The sequence below is a fragment of the Hemicordylus capensis genome, chromosome 3 (assembly GCF_027244095.1).
Source record: "Hemicordylus capensis ecotype Gifberg chromosome 3, rHemCap1.1.pri, whole genome shotgun sequence".
Classification (NCBI taxonomy): domain Eukaryota; kingdom Metazoa; phylum Chordata; class Lepidosauria; order Squamata; family Cordylidae; genus Hemicordylus; species Hemicordylus capensis.
Window position 1 is genome coordinate 327,368,975 of NC_069659.1, and position 17,489 is coordinate 327,386,463.

Below are 17,489 nucleotides of genomic sequence, written 5' to 3' on the forward strand. Positions count from 1 at the left end.
ATGCTTATAAATCATTGATTGAAATAAGTCTTACAAAAATTGGACAACATTATGTGTATTCAAATTCTGCAAGTGTTTGCTCACAGTTCTTGCCTGTAACCACTTGAGCAGCTCTCTTTGTGTGAGGGGAAGTTGGTTTGAAACTATGTGAAGCTCTTCTGTTTTATACCACTTGCAATAACAGTTTCCCCCCACCCTTTTGAGTCTTAAATTTGTTTTTTGTTTTTTACTCTTAGTGTCACTCATAGCTGTTGTCATGCTGTACTTCGTGAATCATTTCCGAGGTAAGCTTCTTCATTCTTACTCTCTTGACCTGAGACTTGTGTTTGAAATTAATCTTAACCTGTACTTTTTTTTCAGCACACACTAAGCAGTTTAACTGCCAGTCCCCTTGGTGTTCACATCCTGGTCACAGTTCTGCACACTGACTGTAAACACTTCGTATCTTTTTGTAAACTTAGAAACCTAGGCAGCTGCCATATAGCAAGTCAAACTATTGGTCCATCTAGCTCTGTATTGTCTACATAGACTGGTAGTGGCTTCTCCAAGGTTGCAGATAAGAGTTTCTCTCAGCACTTTCTTGGAGATACCGGGGAGGGAACTTGGAACCTTCTGCATGCAAACATCCAGGTGCTCTTCCCAGAATGACCCCATCCCCTAAGGGGAATATCTTACAGTGCTCACATATAGTCTCCCATTCAGAAGCAAGCAAAGTGGACCCTGCTTAGCAAAGGGGACAATTCATGCTTGCTACCACAAGATTGCACATTAGATGTGCAGCCTTTCTCCTGGCTCAATAATTTTATTTTGTTGCCCATAGGTTGCGTCTTTCAGCCATTTGCTCTTTATTTTTTACATTCTCAAAACATTACCTTCTCTAGTACTAGAAGTGGCAACTGGTGTATAAACTCATGCAGCAGTAATAATGGTTCAATACATAAAGCTGTAGGTGGTGCTAAAAGCCAGCACAGCTAAATGGAAATGCAACCAGGAAAGAGTCCAGCAAAACCCCACCAGAAAACTTCAGCTCCATGGCCACTAGCCTTGCTCAAATGCTTTCCAAGAAACTCTTCTCTTAACAGACCATTGGAAAGCCAGAAGTGAAGCAGCCAAATGTGCCACCTTCTACCCATGGAATTGTTGCCACCATAGAAAAGGCACAGGCATTAGCCCTTAACATTTCTCTCATCTGTTAAAGAGGGGGAATGGAACAGCATTTCCCCCACTAATGAGGGCTGGGAAGGTACATATGAAAGGCACTTCCTATGGGCCTCAGAATATGTAAAGCTTAAGGTCATCACCAGCAGTCTGGGCTGAGCTCAGAAGCTAATAGGAAGCCAATGCTGAGTCCAATATTGGAAGCCAATATTGGAGAAATATGCTCCCTGCAATTTGTTATCATTAGGAGACAAGCCATAGCATTCTGCACTAGTTGAAGTTTTCAAAGCATCTTCAGAGGCAGCACCACCTAAGCTGCCTTGCCACAGTAAAAGTGAGACTCAAAGTGCAGAGTATGGAAGCCAAATCCTTTGTGTGAGAGAAGCAGAAGCCAGCTCCCCAGCTCCTAAGACATACCCTGTGACCACTGCTGCCGCTTGAGAATTCTGAGCTCAAGAATACCTCTGAGCTATGAATCTTATCCTCCTTGGACAGTATAACAAAGTTCTAGGTTGGCCCAGCAGCAGGAACATAGGAAGCTGCCATATACTGAGTCAGACCAAGATCCATCTAGCTCAGTATTGTCTCCCCCCCTCCCCCCGCTGCTCTTCCCCCTCCGGCGCTGGTCCGTTTAAACATCTTGGGGCAGCAGAGTTCCGCCCTGCCGCCCCTGCCCCCGTCGTCGTTTGTAAAGGCTTTAAAGAGACGAGCACTAGCAGCGTGCATGCGTCCTCCTCGGCGCGTGCGCTCGTCTCTGACGCTGCCGCGCGCGCAGTGATGTATGCGGCGCGCGCGGCAGCATCAAAGACGAGCGCGCGCCGAGGAGGGTGCATGCGCGCTGCTAGCGCTTGTCTCTTTAAAGCCTTCACAAACGACGACGGGGGCAGGGGCGGCAGGGCGGAACTCTGCTGCCCCAAGATGTTTAAACGGACCAGCGCCGGAGGGGGAAGAGAGGCGGTGGGGGGGCAAGTACTACCACCCCCCCCGTTTAAAGAAACAGTCCCCCGCCCATCCGGACCTCCGGACCAGTCCAGCGGTCTTTTCTATTGTGCCGGACCAAAACCGTGCACACTCCTAACCTTCTGCTCTTCCCAGAGGGGTCCCCTGAGGAGAATCTTACAGTGCCTGCACATCTAGTCTCCCATTCATATGCAACCAGGGCAGACCCTGCTTAGCTAAGGGGACATGTCATGCTTGTTAACACAAGACCAGCTCTCATCCCTCATCATAACCTCTGTCCTTTTTAAGATGTCATCTGTGTGTTGAGTTCTGTGTGTTGCTAGAACTGATTAAGGAGAATGCTGAACAGAACACTGAAGTGCCATATTGGAGGACAAAATAGACAAGTATTATACTGAGACTACTGTTAAAATGGTGCAGCAGGGAAATAACTTGCCTAGCAAGCAAGAAGTTGCCAGTTCAAATCCCCACTGGTATGTTTCCCAGACACCTATATCGGGCAGCAGCGATATAGGAAGATGCTGAAAGGCATTATCTTATATTGCACGGGAGATAGCAATGGTGAACCTCTCCTGTATTCTACCAAAGAAAACCACATGGCTCTGTGGTCACCGGGAGTCAACACTGACTCGATGGTGCAACTTTACCTTTATTGTTAAAATGACAAGTTGTTTAAACATTCTATCATTATACTAGCTTTGTCTAGTGTGCCAGCTGTGTCCCTTTCTTGAGAAGGCAGATCTCGCCATAGTTACCCATGCCTTAGTCATGTCATGGATGGATTACTGCAATGTACTCTATGTGGGGCTGCCGTTGAAGAATATTCAGAAACTTCAGTTGGTGCAGCATGCAGCTGCCAGGGTTCTCTTTGGAACTGCTCGTTTGGAGCATATTACACCTTTTCTGAAAGAGCTGCACTGGTTGCCAGTTTGTTTCCGGATCTAATTCAAGGTGCTGGTCATTACCTTTAAAGCCCTTAACTGTTTGGGCCCTGGATACCTGAGGGTCTGCCTGCTTCCAAGGGTTTCTGCCTGCCCCAAAAGATAATCAGAGGAGCCTTGCTCCATTTGCCAACATGGGGGGGGGCCCCTAAATGGGACAGGGCCTTCTCGCTGCCCCCAGACTCTGGAATGCTCTCCCAGTTAATGTTTGCGCTCTGATGTCTGTGGCTGCTTTTAAAAAAACAACTCAAGACTGTTGTTTGCTCAGAACTTTATTTCTCAGAAGCTGCCAGGTTTCTCAACTGTCTTGCTTCTGTATATCTTGAATTGGGTCCCCCCCCCTGTTTATGGTTTTTATGTTGATTTTAAGGTTTTAAATGTTACTTTTATGGAACTTAATTGTGTATTATCTTTTGTAAACCAACTTGACAGACATTATGAAAGGCAGTATAAACATTGATCGATCAATCATTATAAGCCCTGAACATTCTATTAGTCATCAAAACCATCTGTTATGTCTGTGTGGCTGTTAGGTGACAAAATACACTACTCCCCAAATCTGGTGCAGATCAACTGAAAAATGGATGAGATACAGCAGATTAATTATCTACTCCTAAAAAGGAATTCACATGTTGGCTTTCTTTTTGGTCATCAGATAGCATATATCATAATTTTTTTAATGACCCTTTACCTGAAAATTATTTTTAAAAACCTTTAATATGCTGAAGCATAATTAAGAACATAAAAGCCTTGTGAATCACACCAATGGTTGTAATTATTTTGCTGATAGTGGCCAAAGGCTGCTTGGAATTTTACAGGCAGGTATGAATTCCCTTCTTCATCCCCTTAAATGGTAATCGGCAGTATACGTCTTCTGAATCTGGAGGTTCAGAACAATTATCTCTCTTTTTTTAAGTGTCATGTAATTGAGGGCTGGTATAGGAATTACTTGTAAAACAGCCTTTTGGAAATGGGTCTAGCCATCTGTTTGTAGACTTATTTCTAGTTAGGATTTTTTCCAGTCTTAAATCTGATCTGCAGTTCTGGATAGGTTTGTATACATAATGCACTTACACCCCCGCCCCTGTTAAACACTTTTCCCTGTTAAACTTTTTCTGATGTAAATTATCATGATTGGTATGCCTTAGAGCTGCTTCAAATAGTTTCCAAGACAAACTGGATTTAGAAAATATGTAAGTAAAATTAAATGTAGGACTCCAGATGGTGCAATAGAGCTAATCTTAGGAAAGTAATTCCAGGCTGGATTCCATGTTTTCCATGCAGTGCATTTTGCCCTGCCTCAGTGAATCAGTGTTAATTTTTTCCAAGTGATATCTTCTATGTTTCCAAGTGTACTGTGGCCCTTCAAAAGTTCTTGGCAGAAAATATTGGTTGGTCTTTAAAGTGAGGATAGGACTCTTAGTTGTAAAACCTTTACACCTATTAAATGTTTGTCTCTTTTTGGTGATAGGAGGTGATCTTAACTGGTCTGCAAAAAAAAGGGAGAAGTTGCAGAAGTTAGCTCTTGCTGAGTAAGTATATTGTTGTGGCTCTAGCCTAGCACATGTGTGATGTACTACAAAACTATCATATGGGTTTGAGGTCACAGAATAGTGTGTGTATATATAGAAGGTCTAGGCTGATAACTGTAGCAGACTATTTTGAGTGATTGGGACCTATATATTATTCATACAGTTGGGTGAATTGGAGTAGCAAATTCTAGCCACTCATGTCCTGATGGAAATAGCTGCTTTCTTCAAGCAAGCTTAGATCCAAAGATGTGTGCATCCAAAGCGTCACTTGTGTAGTGGGACTTTTCTGCCCGCACCTCCACTGCAACTACACTCATCCCCTGAAAAGCCACTCCTGATGGGCAGGTTCCACTTCTAGAGCAATGCAGGACGTGGGGTGAAGGACTGCATGTGGTGTGTAGAGAATTGTGGGGACCACCTTGTTTGGGTAGAAATGTCTCCCTGCACTTTTGGATTCAAGCCAGCAAATCAGAACTCAGCGAGTGTGGAGGTTTTTCATATAGTTCGTGTATATTGAAGATAATTTGTGGGTAGATAGGGAAAATGAATAATGGTTGATATATTGTGTTATGGTTATGGTTATATCGTAGATAGTTGCCGTGTTTTGCATAATAATAGTTGGCTCTAGTCATGCTGATTCAGTATACTGTTGAGAATAATTACAAATAATAGTCCTTAGTTTAGGTGGCTCAGATAAATACTCTTAAAAAGAGAATATTTAGTATCTCTTACTATTATAAAAAGATTTATTTTAAAAAAATCTCTGGCAACATTAGGAGGTCTTGAACGTAAATATGTTATGAGTCTTGAAGTCTGACTCAAGATAACACAGGGCAGAGATCACACAACCTACCTGTTTTTGCTTTTTGTACCTGGAGAATATATTGCCAGGATCAGAGGTTGTTACCGACTATAGCTGCAGTTGCTCAGTGCACATATGACACTTGTCCATATATGGATTGACATGTGGGTGAAAGTGTTGTGTGAACTGATCCTGTGGAAAATAACACATGTAAGACCTTGCATAGCTTAAAAGAATCTATAGGCATTAATCTTTTGCATAGTAACCTGTAAAAAAAAAAAAAGTCCAAATATGGATTGAAAACTTAACTTGTGGTTCTTAACCCTGGAAAATACTGCTGAGGTTCAGTGTTTAATTGGGAATATTTTAATCTGTTTCTTATACTCTTGAAACACATTGTATGCAAAATGTCTTTGTCTTTCAGCTGATTTCCATTTTACACTAGAAAGGTTCATAGCACAAAACTATCTCCTGATAGAACAAATATTAATAACCTGTATAGCTATTGATCAGCTCTTAAATAGATCAGATATTTTATTTAAAGATTTGAACCTATATTAGATCCTTGACATGATACTTAGGGATGTGGTTAAATTAAGTGTGTTTCTGTGGCCTTTTTTCCCCATTTTAAACCCTTCTTGGAAAGCTTCAATTTCTTAGCCAGTACAACTTTAGAGACCTTATGTTTTCTGATCATTTAAGAGTGGTGGCTTTCAGACTTTCTTCAGAGAATCCTTTCCACATGAACTTGATTGCTAAGGAACCCCTTCACATTGCCACGAATCCAGAGTATTGTTCTAGGTAACATGTTTGGTTCACATGGGATGCTGGCCAGCCCTCTCCAGCCTCACCATTGCTTCATGTGAACTATAAAGCCATAGTGTATCCACATATCATAGCAGGGCTGGTAGACAAGATGACTTTCAGAGTAGCTTGTTTGCCACTTTTGACCTTGAAGCCTTGAGTTCCTCAGGTCATAGTTTGAAAACCGCTGATTTAAAGGAATTAAGGTTACTTCAGATGTGGCAAAATGCTGCTATGGAAAGCAGTTTCATGCAGGATACGTCCAGAGGTTGGCCTACAAGTACTGAAGACATACTGAGAAGAAAGTAGAGGAGGCTTCAGTTGTCTCATAATTAGTGGAATTACAGCATATAGCTAACACTATGTAAAGAACTCCAAATGGAACCTAAAACTTAAAGTACAAATCCTTATTTAATATAGCATACAGCATATAAAAACCATTCTTATACATCAGGTGTTTCATGTGATCATAAAACCTTCACATATAAACAATGATAAAAATCCACTGTGAACCATACATAGGCCACTCATACAAAAACCCTCATATAGAAGCCCAATCAATTGCCTATAATGTTGGAGAAGGGTGCCAGTAAAAGCTTCCTATGGAGCTCTGGATGAATGAATTGTCCAAAGAAGTGTCCCATATGCCATAAGCATTTCGGTTATCGATCAGCTGTCTTCAATGGCAGTGATAAAAAACACAGACTCCTTATTAGTCACCAAAACATTCTATAAAATATACAAATGCATAAGACTGTAAAACCCCAAAATAGGACTAACACACAAAGTCAATATAAAAACAGTGTACAAAGTTTAGCCAGTATCCACATATATAAAATAATAACTTTAAAGATGCAAACTATAGTTCCAAATTCAGTGAAATCCCTCCCCAAATATATCATAAATCAGCTACAACCCAAAGATATAGACCTCAATAACAGGTATGTCCAAAGCATTTCCCAAAAGTGCAGGCACCATCTCAAATGAGATCATACTCACTTAATACACATAATTTATTTATAATGCCAGGAAGAGCAATCTTCCTCCTGCTATTCTGCCTCTACTACTATTTCCAACATATTTACTCTTATACCAGGTTATATTCATTAAGGCAATCTAAGCAGTTTCAAGCCATAGAGTAAAGCCTAGTAATCTTGAAACTACTTACCCTGGATTTCTAGATGCCTCACTCTCATTTCATACCAGTAACTTAAAGGGGAATGTGTCTCCATTGTAGAATCCAAATTCTCCATTGTAGAATCTTTTTTACATTGAGGTATACGATATCTGATCAATGTTATATGGGAAATTTATGTAGATCCCATAATTCCAAATTCACAATCAAATACGTTAATTAAATATGCATACATTACCTAAACAGCCATGTACAAAAAAGTATCAACACAATACTAATAACAATGATCAGAAAGATGCGCCAGTTCACTTCCTCATTTAAACCAAATTGGGACTATCTTTTGAGTGTGTGGATCCAGAAAAGCTCATGACATAATAGTAGTTGGTCTAACATCTCCACATTTTTAAATTGATCTTATTCATCCCATAGGTGACCTGAAATTTAATAGGTGGACAAATAGTATTTTTAAAAGCCTTAAAATTGTACAGTTCATCTCTAGAGCCCAACCGTATAGTGAAGATATCAAGTTACCTCTTGTACACCCCAATATATTGGACAGAGTTTTTACCCTGTAAGACATGATTGCTCAAAGTCATTCATGTACACATTAGTCAACTTGGGGGCAAACCAGCATCCCATGGCAACCTGAGATCTGCCAATAATATCCATTTAAAAAAAAATTGAACAAAGTTTTAAAAAGAGCTATTTCAACTAAATCTCTAAGAAACAAAGTAGGGGGTTCTAAAAGAGGTCTCTTACTCAAAATCACTTTTATGATGTGTAGTGCCTCATTCTGAGGAATGTTCATGAATAGGGAAACATCTGTAGTCACCAGAATGAACTGTGATGAGGGTAATTTAAGTTTGTCAATGTAATTTAAAAAATCAGTAGTATTCTCAAGTTATGTAGGGATTTGACTAACAAAACATTTTTAAAAATTCTCCAGAAATATAGAAATAAGCTCCAATATAGATCCACAGCCTGAGACAATGGGTCTACCTGAAACGGGTGTGATGCCTTTGTGTATTTTAGGTAAAATGTAGAAAACAGGCACTCTGTATTCTGATTCCAATAGGAAGTCATGGGTTGCTTTTGAAATATATCCCATACTAAGCCCTGCATATACTACGCCCTGCATTCACTAAACCTGAAATCTCTTTCTGCAGCTGACTGGTGGGATTCGAGGAGCATTTAGATAAAGTGCATGGTTATTCAGTTGACACGGCCTCCTTTATATAGTCTTCTTTATCCAGGATAACCAGAGCTTGTCCCCCTTTATTGGCAGGTTTAAAAATATATTGTGTGTTCAGATTATTTAATGCCTGCCATTCTTCCCTGGTCAGATTGTGCCATATAGGAACACTTGGGTCTTCCAGCTGCTGTACCTGCCTAGGTACTATTTATTGGAAGACCCTAATATATGGATTATTGGAAGCGGGGTTAAAAGTAGTTTTGGGTTTGCAAAGAACTCTGTCTAAGGGATCATTATCAATTTTATCCTGACTTTCCAGAACAATAGTTGTAGTTCTGTCATGGTATTGGAAGTTTAGGTGTCGGAATGAAAGAGAGGCCCTTATCTAAAACTTTAGATTCAACCTCTGTGAGCCAATAACTGGAAATATTAACCATCGATGTGTGTTTTAAGTTCTTTGCTTGTAAGACTCCCTATACTCCTTCACCCTGTTGTGTTTGCCATATCCCTCACTCTTGGAATGGCCTAAAAGAGGCCTCTGAGGTTTATATCTGTCCTGATGGAATGAACCATTTTCAGAAGACTGGTGAGAAACATTGTTTAGTCCTGCTATCCATTTGGTCCTCCATCTCTACACAGTGGTGTTGGGGGTAAGGTCAAAAGAGACAGATTGGCAATCAGTTCTATACTTTTGCTTTTTGTCTTCCCTCCATGAGTAAATTTTGTTTCATAATCCTTTATGTCCCTTAAATCTTTTTGTATTTATCCTCATGTTCCTTATATGGTATCTCAAGATCATAAGAACAGCCTTGCTGGATCAGGCCTAAGGCCCATCTAGTCCAGCATCCTGTTTCATACAGTGGTCCACCAGATGCCACTGGAAGCCTACAGGCAGGAGTTGAGGGCATTCCCTCTCTCCTGCTGTTACTCCCCTGCAGCTGGTATTCAGAGACATCCTGCCTCTGAGGCTGGAGGTGGCCTATAGCCCTCCAACTAGTAGTCGTTGATTACTCTCCTGCATTAAGTTATCCGAACCCTCTTAAAGCCATCCAAACTAGTAGCCAACACTATATCTTGTGGCAGAGAATTCCACAAGTTGATTACGTGTTATGTGGAAAAGGTACTTCCGTTTGGACCTAAATTTCCCCGCAGCCCATTTCTTGGGATGACCCCTGGTTCTAGGGTTGTGTGTGAGAGAGAAATTCTCTCACATAGAAAAATTCTGGATAAATCTTTATCCAGTACACTCGATTTCTCATTAAAACTCTCCCCCAATTTATTCTTAAATTTCCCCATTAATGTCTTTGTTGCTACCTTAATACATTAAACTTTCATCTGTAATGTCTATGAAAAGGATCATGCGATCCAATGAACATTTATTCAATAAATACTATATTTATTCAATATAGTATATAACCACTTACTCTTCAGTTCTTCATTTGATGTAAGCATCTTTAATTATTCTTAATCCCCCTAGGATTAAGGAAGTTTACTCATTCATGCCCCTGCATGCATCTCATAATTTTGGTGCATAATTTTGTGTGCTAGATCAAGGATTTGTGCTTGAGGTTTTAGATCCCATACGAATCATTGCCTTATTTTGGGACCCTGTATAAGGTTTTGGTTTATATACATATAGTTTACACTACCGTCATGTGTGTTCACTTTACAGCTGTAGGTAGGAATGTATAGCCAAGGACCTCAACATTCTGGCTGCTCTTGCTATCCAACTAAAACTTGTGATGGCCATGATCCTGCCCCCTACTCCCAGTCCCTGACCTCATGCTCTGCTTCAGTGAAAGGTCACAGAATCAAAATCGGGAGAAGCACTTGCAGGTCATAGGGTCTAGCCCCCTGCTTGATGCAAGAAATGCAGAGCTTCCCCAAAGGGTGCTGTTCGGTCTCGTCCTCCAGCAAGGGAGAGTCCCCTGCTTCCCCAGGTTCCATTGTTGAATGATTCCTAAGAAGTTTCTCTTAATGCTGATACATTAGCTGAATGTTCAGCTGAAACCCCTCTAGCTGAAGTCTGTTGGATCTAGTCCTGTGCTCTCATGCAGCAGAGAATTCTTTGCTATGTGACAGTCCTTCAGGCCTTTGGAGTCAGGCGGTATATAAATTAAATAAATATTTGGAGAGTGCTATCTTGTTCAGTCATCTCTCCCCCCAGTTAAACATACCTAGTTCATTTTTTCCACGGGGCTTCTTTTCAGGACCTTGAACTATTTTTGTTGTCTCCTCTGAATGTGTCTTGCATCTTTCTTTTAAAGTGTGGTACCAAAACTGTACCTGCTATTCCACAGTAGTCGTACCTTTTCTGGAGTAAAATGGAACTCTTACTTCTTATGACTTGGAAAATATGGTTCTATCATTGCAGCCTAAAATTGCATTAGCCTTTTGGGCAGCTGAGTCACACTGCATGCTCACAGTCACCTTGTGATCAACTGCAGCTCCGAGATTCCCTTCACATGTATTACTGCCAAGCCAGGTATCCCCCATCCTATACCTGTGGTTTTTTGTGTGGCTTCTTTTGTCTAAAGGTGGAACTTTGCATTGGTCTCTGCTGAATTTAATTTTTTTAGTGCCAAAAATAGGCTTGTATTCCTGTTTTGAGGTATTGGCTATCCCTCCTCGTTTAATGGTGTTTGCAGATTTGATGCACTATTCTTTCTAAGTAACTGAAAAACATTTTGTACTCTTCACTGGGAAGTGACAAAGGCCTGTGTCACTCAACTCCAAACCTCCCTTTGGTTTGATAAGGAGGCTTAGAGGGACACTTTTGAGGATGTTTTCCCAACTTGGATGTGAATACATCCAGTGGTGGCATTGGGGTCAAGACCCTGCTCCCCAGTCCATCAGAGTTTGTTCATGCGGTTGGCCCTTCAGCTTAAGGCTGTGGGGAGCGGGGGCAAGGGAAGACTCAAGGCTCAGTCAAATAGTTTGGAGATAAAACTCTTTGGTTTCTTTTGGTGTAATTTTTTCTCTCTTCTATGGGGCAGAAATGAGAGCTGCTCACAGAAAGTGGTAGAAAATTCGTGGAGTTTAGTCTACCTGCGATTGGGCAGCAGTATAGCCACACAGAAATGAAAGGTAGCAGTATGAATGGAGTACATGCTAGCCTGGGTCTTATCTTGTGTGAAATTGTAAATATTTTAGTTTTTACTTTAAAAAAAAAAAAAAGCCCTGCAAGTACCAATACAGCCCACTATACCTGTATTGCAAATTCGGGGACTGTGGCTTAAAATCCTGCAATGTCGTTGACTCTCAATGTTGGGCTGAGGCTGTTTTGGATTTCCAGCCCCAAATGCCCTCTAATATTGAATGCCTCCCAAGATGTAATAAGGGGAAGTCTGTTTAAATTGTCCACTCTTGCTTCCCCATCCCAAATCCAGTATACTTAGTTGCATGCAGAAGGCTTATACTATGCTGACATGTGTGCAGCTGCATTGTGCTTTTAAATGGATCTTCTGAATGGTGTGTTTCCATAAAACAAGACACAGATTGGAGCATGAATGCATGACTTTGCTGCTACTATGTGTGTCTGTGTGTGTGTGTGTGTTATTTTTTTGAGGGGCATGCTGCTGTACAGTTGCAGGTAATTATAATTCTGGGTTTCTCCTGGTAACTCTCACTTCTTCCCTGGGGGAGGGGAAAATAGCACTAGTGGGAACCACAGAGCCAGGTGCTGTGTGTGAGTCTAGACATCACAAGTCTGTGCCTCCACCCCTCCTTTCCAGTTGGGTCCAGCTGGGGCTTGTTTGGGTCCTGGGGTGTCAAGGTGCTCTGAGTGCTTTAGCAGCCCAGGCCAAAAGGGCAAGCCCCAGCCTTTCCTTCCAAAGTCAGAGGGGAAGGCAAGGGCTAGCTATGACACAGAGCTGCTGAAATACTCAAAGCATTTGATAGTCAGGACCGAAAGGGGAAGCCTCCCCCTTTTGGGATGGGGCGGAAACAGGGATCCTTTCTCATAGCTGTGCTGTGCTTCTGAATACAGCACAACTGCTGGGACCATCCCCATCCCCTCCTAGTTCCAAATGGAGAGGAAAGTGGGGTTCTTCCCTTCATTTCCATGATGACTGGAAAGGTGGATTCCTGTGCAGAAACTACTAAAACTGGGGTAGATTGGAGTTGAGTAGCACAAGGATTGTTGGATACAGCCATATGGAAGCTGCTTCACAAAGAAAGAGCCCATGTGTTGCTGGTGCTTCACCATGCCATCGCAAACCTTTCTCTCTTGTGGGTGGGCATTGGAGTGGGGCAAAGGGGCAGCTTTATTAAAATAGCCCAAACAATTTCTATTAGCCCCAATGCACATAAATAGTTTGCCTCATGAAGTAAGCTCTGAGATGGTTTGCATTTATGAACATGTCCTCTAAGTCTTAAAAAGCTGCAAACCGTACCACAGAATTCAGTGGTATTTTAATTCAAGTTGGTCGTTTCCTGATGAAGTTGTTATAATTCAACAATATATATTTTCTCTTAAACGTCTTCCTGTTTGAAGGTTATGAAGCAGTTGCTTACTTGTGTCTTAACCGTGCAGCTTTCTCTTGTTAGTGCATCTCCCCACCCCAACACACTCTCGGTATGGCCTTAAATGTTCAGTGCAGCAGCAACATGTTTCTGACAAGCAACAAAGGACTTGTAAGCAAACTGTTAAATAACTTTCACTAAAATATTTTTTGCAGAAAAGAAATCTGAATAGGAAATGCCATCCAGAAGTTGGGAGCACTTGATCAACCACATGTCCGCTTGAAGAATGTTGTGGGGTGTGTGTGTGATCAGCTTGATGTGTAGCCCTTGAACCATGTAGTTGATTGGAAAACATGGTAAACATGCATTGAACGCTTTCAGAAATAGAGTTTATCAACTGCCAAACGTGCATCTTTATTGAGGGACTACAGTCAGCACAAAGTTCTCAAGTTTGTGCATCTACATGTCATTGAAGAGACTTGGTTACTACTGAAGGATGAACTGAATATAGCTTCTTCGATTTGTGTTGGAGGAGATCTTCTGGTGTTTGAGCAGCACTTTAAATGATTTTTATCTTTTTATTGTGGGGGTAATCATAGTTCTCTTGCTAATGATGGTCCGTTCTCCAACTCACTTTGTGTTCTGATGGATGGGTGCCTTACAAAACGTTGTATTAATGCTTTATGATTGCAAATAGTTTAATAATAAACCATGACATTGTCTTTCAGGGGTATTAATGTTTAAATGAAATTCTGGTGATAACTGGTGGCAGAGTGACTGGGCAAGTTTATCAAGAGGACCATATTTTGGTGATTTTTCTAACAAGCTGCTAAGCAGTCCTTTGGTCAAGGGTGTTTTGTTGCCTCTTTTTTTGTACTTGGAACTGTTTTTAAAGCATAACACTTTTGTTGAAGGCAAAGCATAACTGAGTATGTTGAAACTTTCACTTTGCACTGAAATGTTGACCTTTATAAATAAATACTGGAAAAGAGTGTCTGCTTCCTGTCTGTCAAATTTGTATGGCTCAATCCACCTTCCTTTCACTGACAACTGCACCCAGCCATGATCTTTGAACTAAGAATAACATCCGACAGATCTTCTGCCACATCTTGTTACATTTGTGTATTAATAGCATTCCCTTTGTTTTACAGAGCAGAAAGACGGGAAAAAATCAGACGTCAAAATGAAGATGACTTAGCCAAATTGCAACCAAAGAATGACTTTAGTTTGAGGAATAGGTATCTCTCCAGATTAGGTGCTCAGGTACTGATAATACAAATATTTATCTTTTCCAAAAGATTGCAGTATGTGTCACCTTTAAAAAGGCTGCTGTTGTCTCATCACTTCCTGACTAAATGCCAATCTAATAGAGCAATCAAATGGAATAGCTCTGTGATAGGGCACATTTATTTATTTTATAGTTCATGTTATACTGCCTTTCCTAAAAACATATCCCAAGGTGCTGCTTTGCAAGCAGGTCTGAATTTCAATCCTTGGCATATCCAGTTAACAGGACCTTAGGTAACAAGGGCCAGGTAAGCCCTCTGCCTGAGATCTTACGAGTGTTATTACCAGTCAGAATTGATGGAACTGAACTAGATAGACTGACTCGCTATAAGGCTGCTTCACATGTTTAGAATGTACATAGGAAGCTGCCATATACTGAGTCAGACCATTGATCCATCTAGCTCAGTATTGTCTTCACAGACTGGCAGCGGCTTCTCCAAGGTTGCAGGCAGGAATCTCTCTCAGCCCCATCTTGGAGAAGCCAGGGAGGGAACTTGAAACCTTCTGCTCTTCCCAGAGCGGCTTCATCCCCTGAGGGGAATATCTTGCAGTGCTCACACATCAAGTCTCCCATTCATATGCAACCAGGGCAGACCCTGCTTAGCTAAGGGGACAAGTCATGCTTGCTACCACAAGACCAGCTCTCCCCTCTCTGTAGTGAACTGGTGAGCATCTACCCAACATAAAACATCTGCCAAACTGGTATCTGTTTAATGAGAAATAGCCAAATGTATTGGCAGCACATACTGCTGGTGGGCTTTCAGTAATAGGTAGGCAGAAGTCAATGCCTCAGCAATTTACAAAAAGCCAAGCTGTGATGGATACTGAGGGCTGGTTCACATGAATATGGCATTTTAAAAGGACTATCTATAGTGTTGGATCTATAATGGCCCATTGTTACATACAACTCACTAGCTGATGCTGTTGTAATCCAGTGGTGATTATGTATGTGTGAACCTCCCTTTTCGTTGCTTTATTTGGTCTGGCTGGAGATACTTGTTGATGAGATGCCTTGCTCTCTTGCTTTTACAGCTACCAGACAACTGTGTTTGCCATTTATCTGCACTGGCACACAGAAGTGTGTTGAAGTAGCAGAGTTGTCAAGACATGGAAATGCAAACTGTCATTTTATACAACACAGGACCTCACTCTTCTATAGCAGAGAGCTGCCTATAAAACATAAATATTAATTAATCGTCAGGAAATAAGCCGCCATGAGACAGCTGGTCAAAAATCATAGCTGATTTTTAAAAAGATGTTATGTTTCAACTATGTGCCAAAGTCTGTGGAACTGGGATGGATGCATTTACACCTATGTGCTACTGTTGGCAGCTTTTTTTTTTTTTTGCTCAGAATCCATATGTGGTTACAGTTTCCTGTTGCAATGTTAAGCAAAAGGCAGCTTGAGTTTGGAGTAAGATCTCATAAAATATGAATGTTGGATCAAAGCAACACATGCTAACCTAGGTATCTATATAACCATATTCTTATCTTGCATTGGACCTCTTTGTTTACATTCTTTATTTCTTTCACTGTAAGAAAGGGAAGCAATAGAACTTAATTTGCTAGACAATTTCTGTGAAATTTTTAGCTTTTATCAAAAGCACTCTGCTTAAAAGTAGCTGTCTTTAAAATAGCATTAATTTAAGATATTTACTTTTCATTGGCACAAAAAAGGAAAAGGTTGACATTTCCTATGGAAATAGCTCAATATGTATTTTGTACTTATCAAGGCAGTTGTAGTAATTTCATGGGGGAAATGGTAGAACTGACCAGTTCCAGTTGATTGCAATAAGAACAGCTGGGGTTACTTATGTGGCCATACATAAAATGGATTTGTAGTCGGTGAGAAACAGATCTTGGGGTCTGCTTGAGGTTCCGCTGCCGCAGAAACATTTTAGTGCAGGGCTGTACAGCTTCGTTCCTCCTGCAGGTGTTGGACTACAACTCCCATCATTTGTTACTATTGGGCACTGGCTGGGGGTGATGGGAGATGTAGTCCAACAGCTGGAGGGCCAAAGTGGTACAGCCCTTTTTCAATGTAAAACTGGTCCTAGCTTGATAGTGCTGCATTTCTAACAGTGCTGTCTTTGTTGTATTGACTATTGCTAGCAATTTCAGTTAGTACATGTACCTTTTAACTTGGATGGTATCTTGAACACAAAGTATAAAATGAATTGTGAGCAAACTGCTCTCCTTAGTTGTCCATTTAGTTTTGATGCTGCCTAACTTTTAAATGGCAAATAACCCGTGGTGCCCATAGTCTGGGTGACTCTGGGCCAGTCACTTCTCTCTCAGCCTAACCTACTTCACAGGGTTGTTGTGAAAGAGAAACTCAAGTATGTAGTACACCGCTCTGGGCTCCTTGGAGGAAGAGCGGGATATAAATGTAATAATAATAATAATAATAGTCTGTAACTTGTGATCCTGTTGACAGCATATGAAGACAGAAGTTCTCATATAAATATAATACTGTGCATACTTGAACAAAAGTTATTTGTTTAAAAGCTAGAACTAGTGTGTGTCCTGACGCTTGGAATATCAGAAAGCCATGTGGATGCATTTTTAAATTGAATTTCATTTGAGAATGTTCCATATTTTAGTGGAAATCTGCAAATTATCAGTTGATACACTATTTCCAGTTTACTTGTAAATGATTCTTCCTCTTCCCCTTTCAGAAAATAAAGCAAAACAAACAAAATAGTATGTAGTTCTCTTTTAATATTGGCCTTCATTTTTATTACAAACGTGGTTACTACAGAATTAAGAGAAGTGCATTAGAATGGGTAGTGCTGTAGAAGTGCTATAACCATCTTGATATAATGTAAAGCTTTCCGTGCAAGTATCACAGTGCTTTATCAAGTTTGTGCTGTTTTCCTGTTGGAGAAACCAAATCTCTTCACTGGTTGGTAGTTGTAGCACAAAACCAGAAAAAGGTGTGCTTTTACACAGGTAGAGACAACAAATGTTCAGTACCTTGTCTAAATATATTTCCCTAAATGATGATTTCTGGATTGTGAACACTTGCATTGGTAGCTGAATAGCTGCTGCAATATCAGAGGTCATGTATTCTCATGAAAATGTATTCAACGAGTGCTTAAAATGACCCAAATGCCCTCCCTTACTGTGTTGAGTGTTTTGGTTTTCTGTTTTGCAGAGAGGGGTTCAGGCATTTTCACTTTCAAGCTGTCAATTGGATTTTGTCATTTTAAGT

The 17,489-nt window shown here is 40.8% G+C and overlaps 1 protein-coding gene across 2 annotated transcripts in view; it reads left to right on the top strand.

The window, feature by feature from the left end:
- The window catches only part of MFSD1 (major facilitator superfamily domain containing 1), a 38,470-nt gene extending 21,494 nt beyond the window's left edge, over nucleotides 1-16,976 (top strand). Inside the window, exons 14-17 of one of the 2 annotated variants that reach the window (XM_053309484.1) lie at nucleotides 237-284; nucleotides 4,531-4,591; nucleotides 14,140-14,251; nucleotides 15,308-16,976. In XM_053309484.1, coding sequence (XP_053165459.1) covers nucleotides 237-284; nucleotides 4,531-4,591; nucleotides 14,140-14,251; nucleotides 15,308-15,367 — 281 coding nt within the window. In that variant the 3' untranslated portion in view covers nucleotides 15,368-16,976. Of the gene's footprint in view, nucleotides 1-236; nucleotides 285-4,530; nucleotides 4,592-13,203; nucleotides 13,981-14,139; nucleotides 14,252-15,307 lie in introns of those variants that run through there. The other variant, XM_053309486.1, reaches the window with a different exon arrangement.
- Nucleotides 16,977-17,489: the final 513 nt, after the last annotated feature.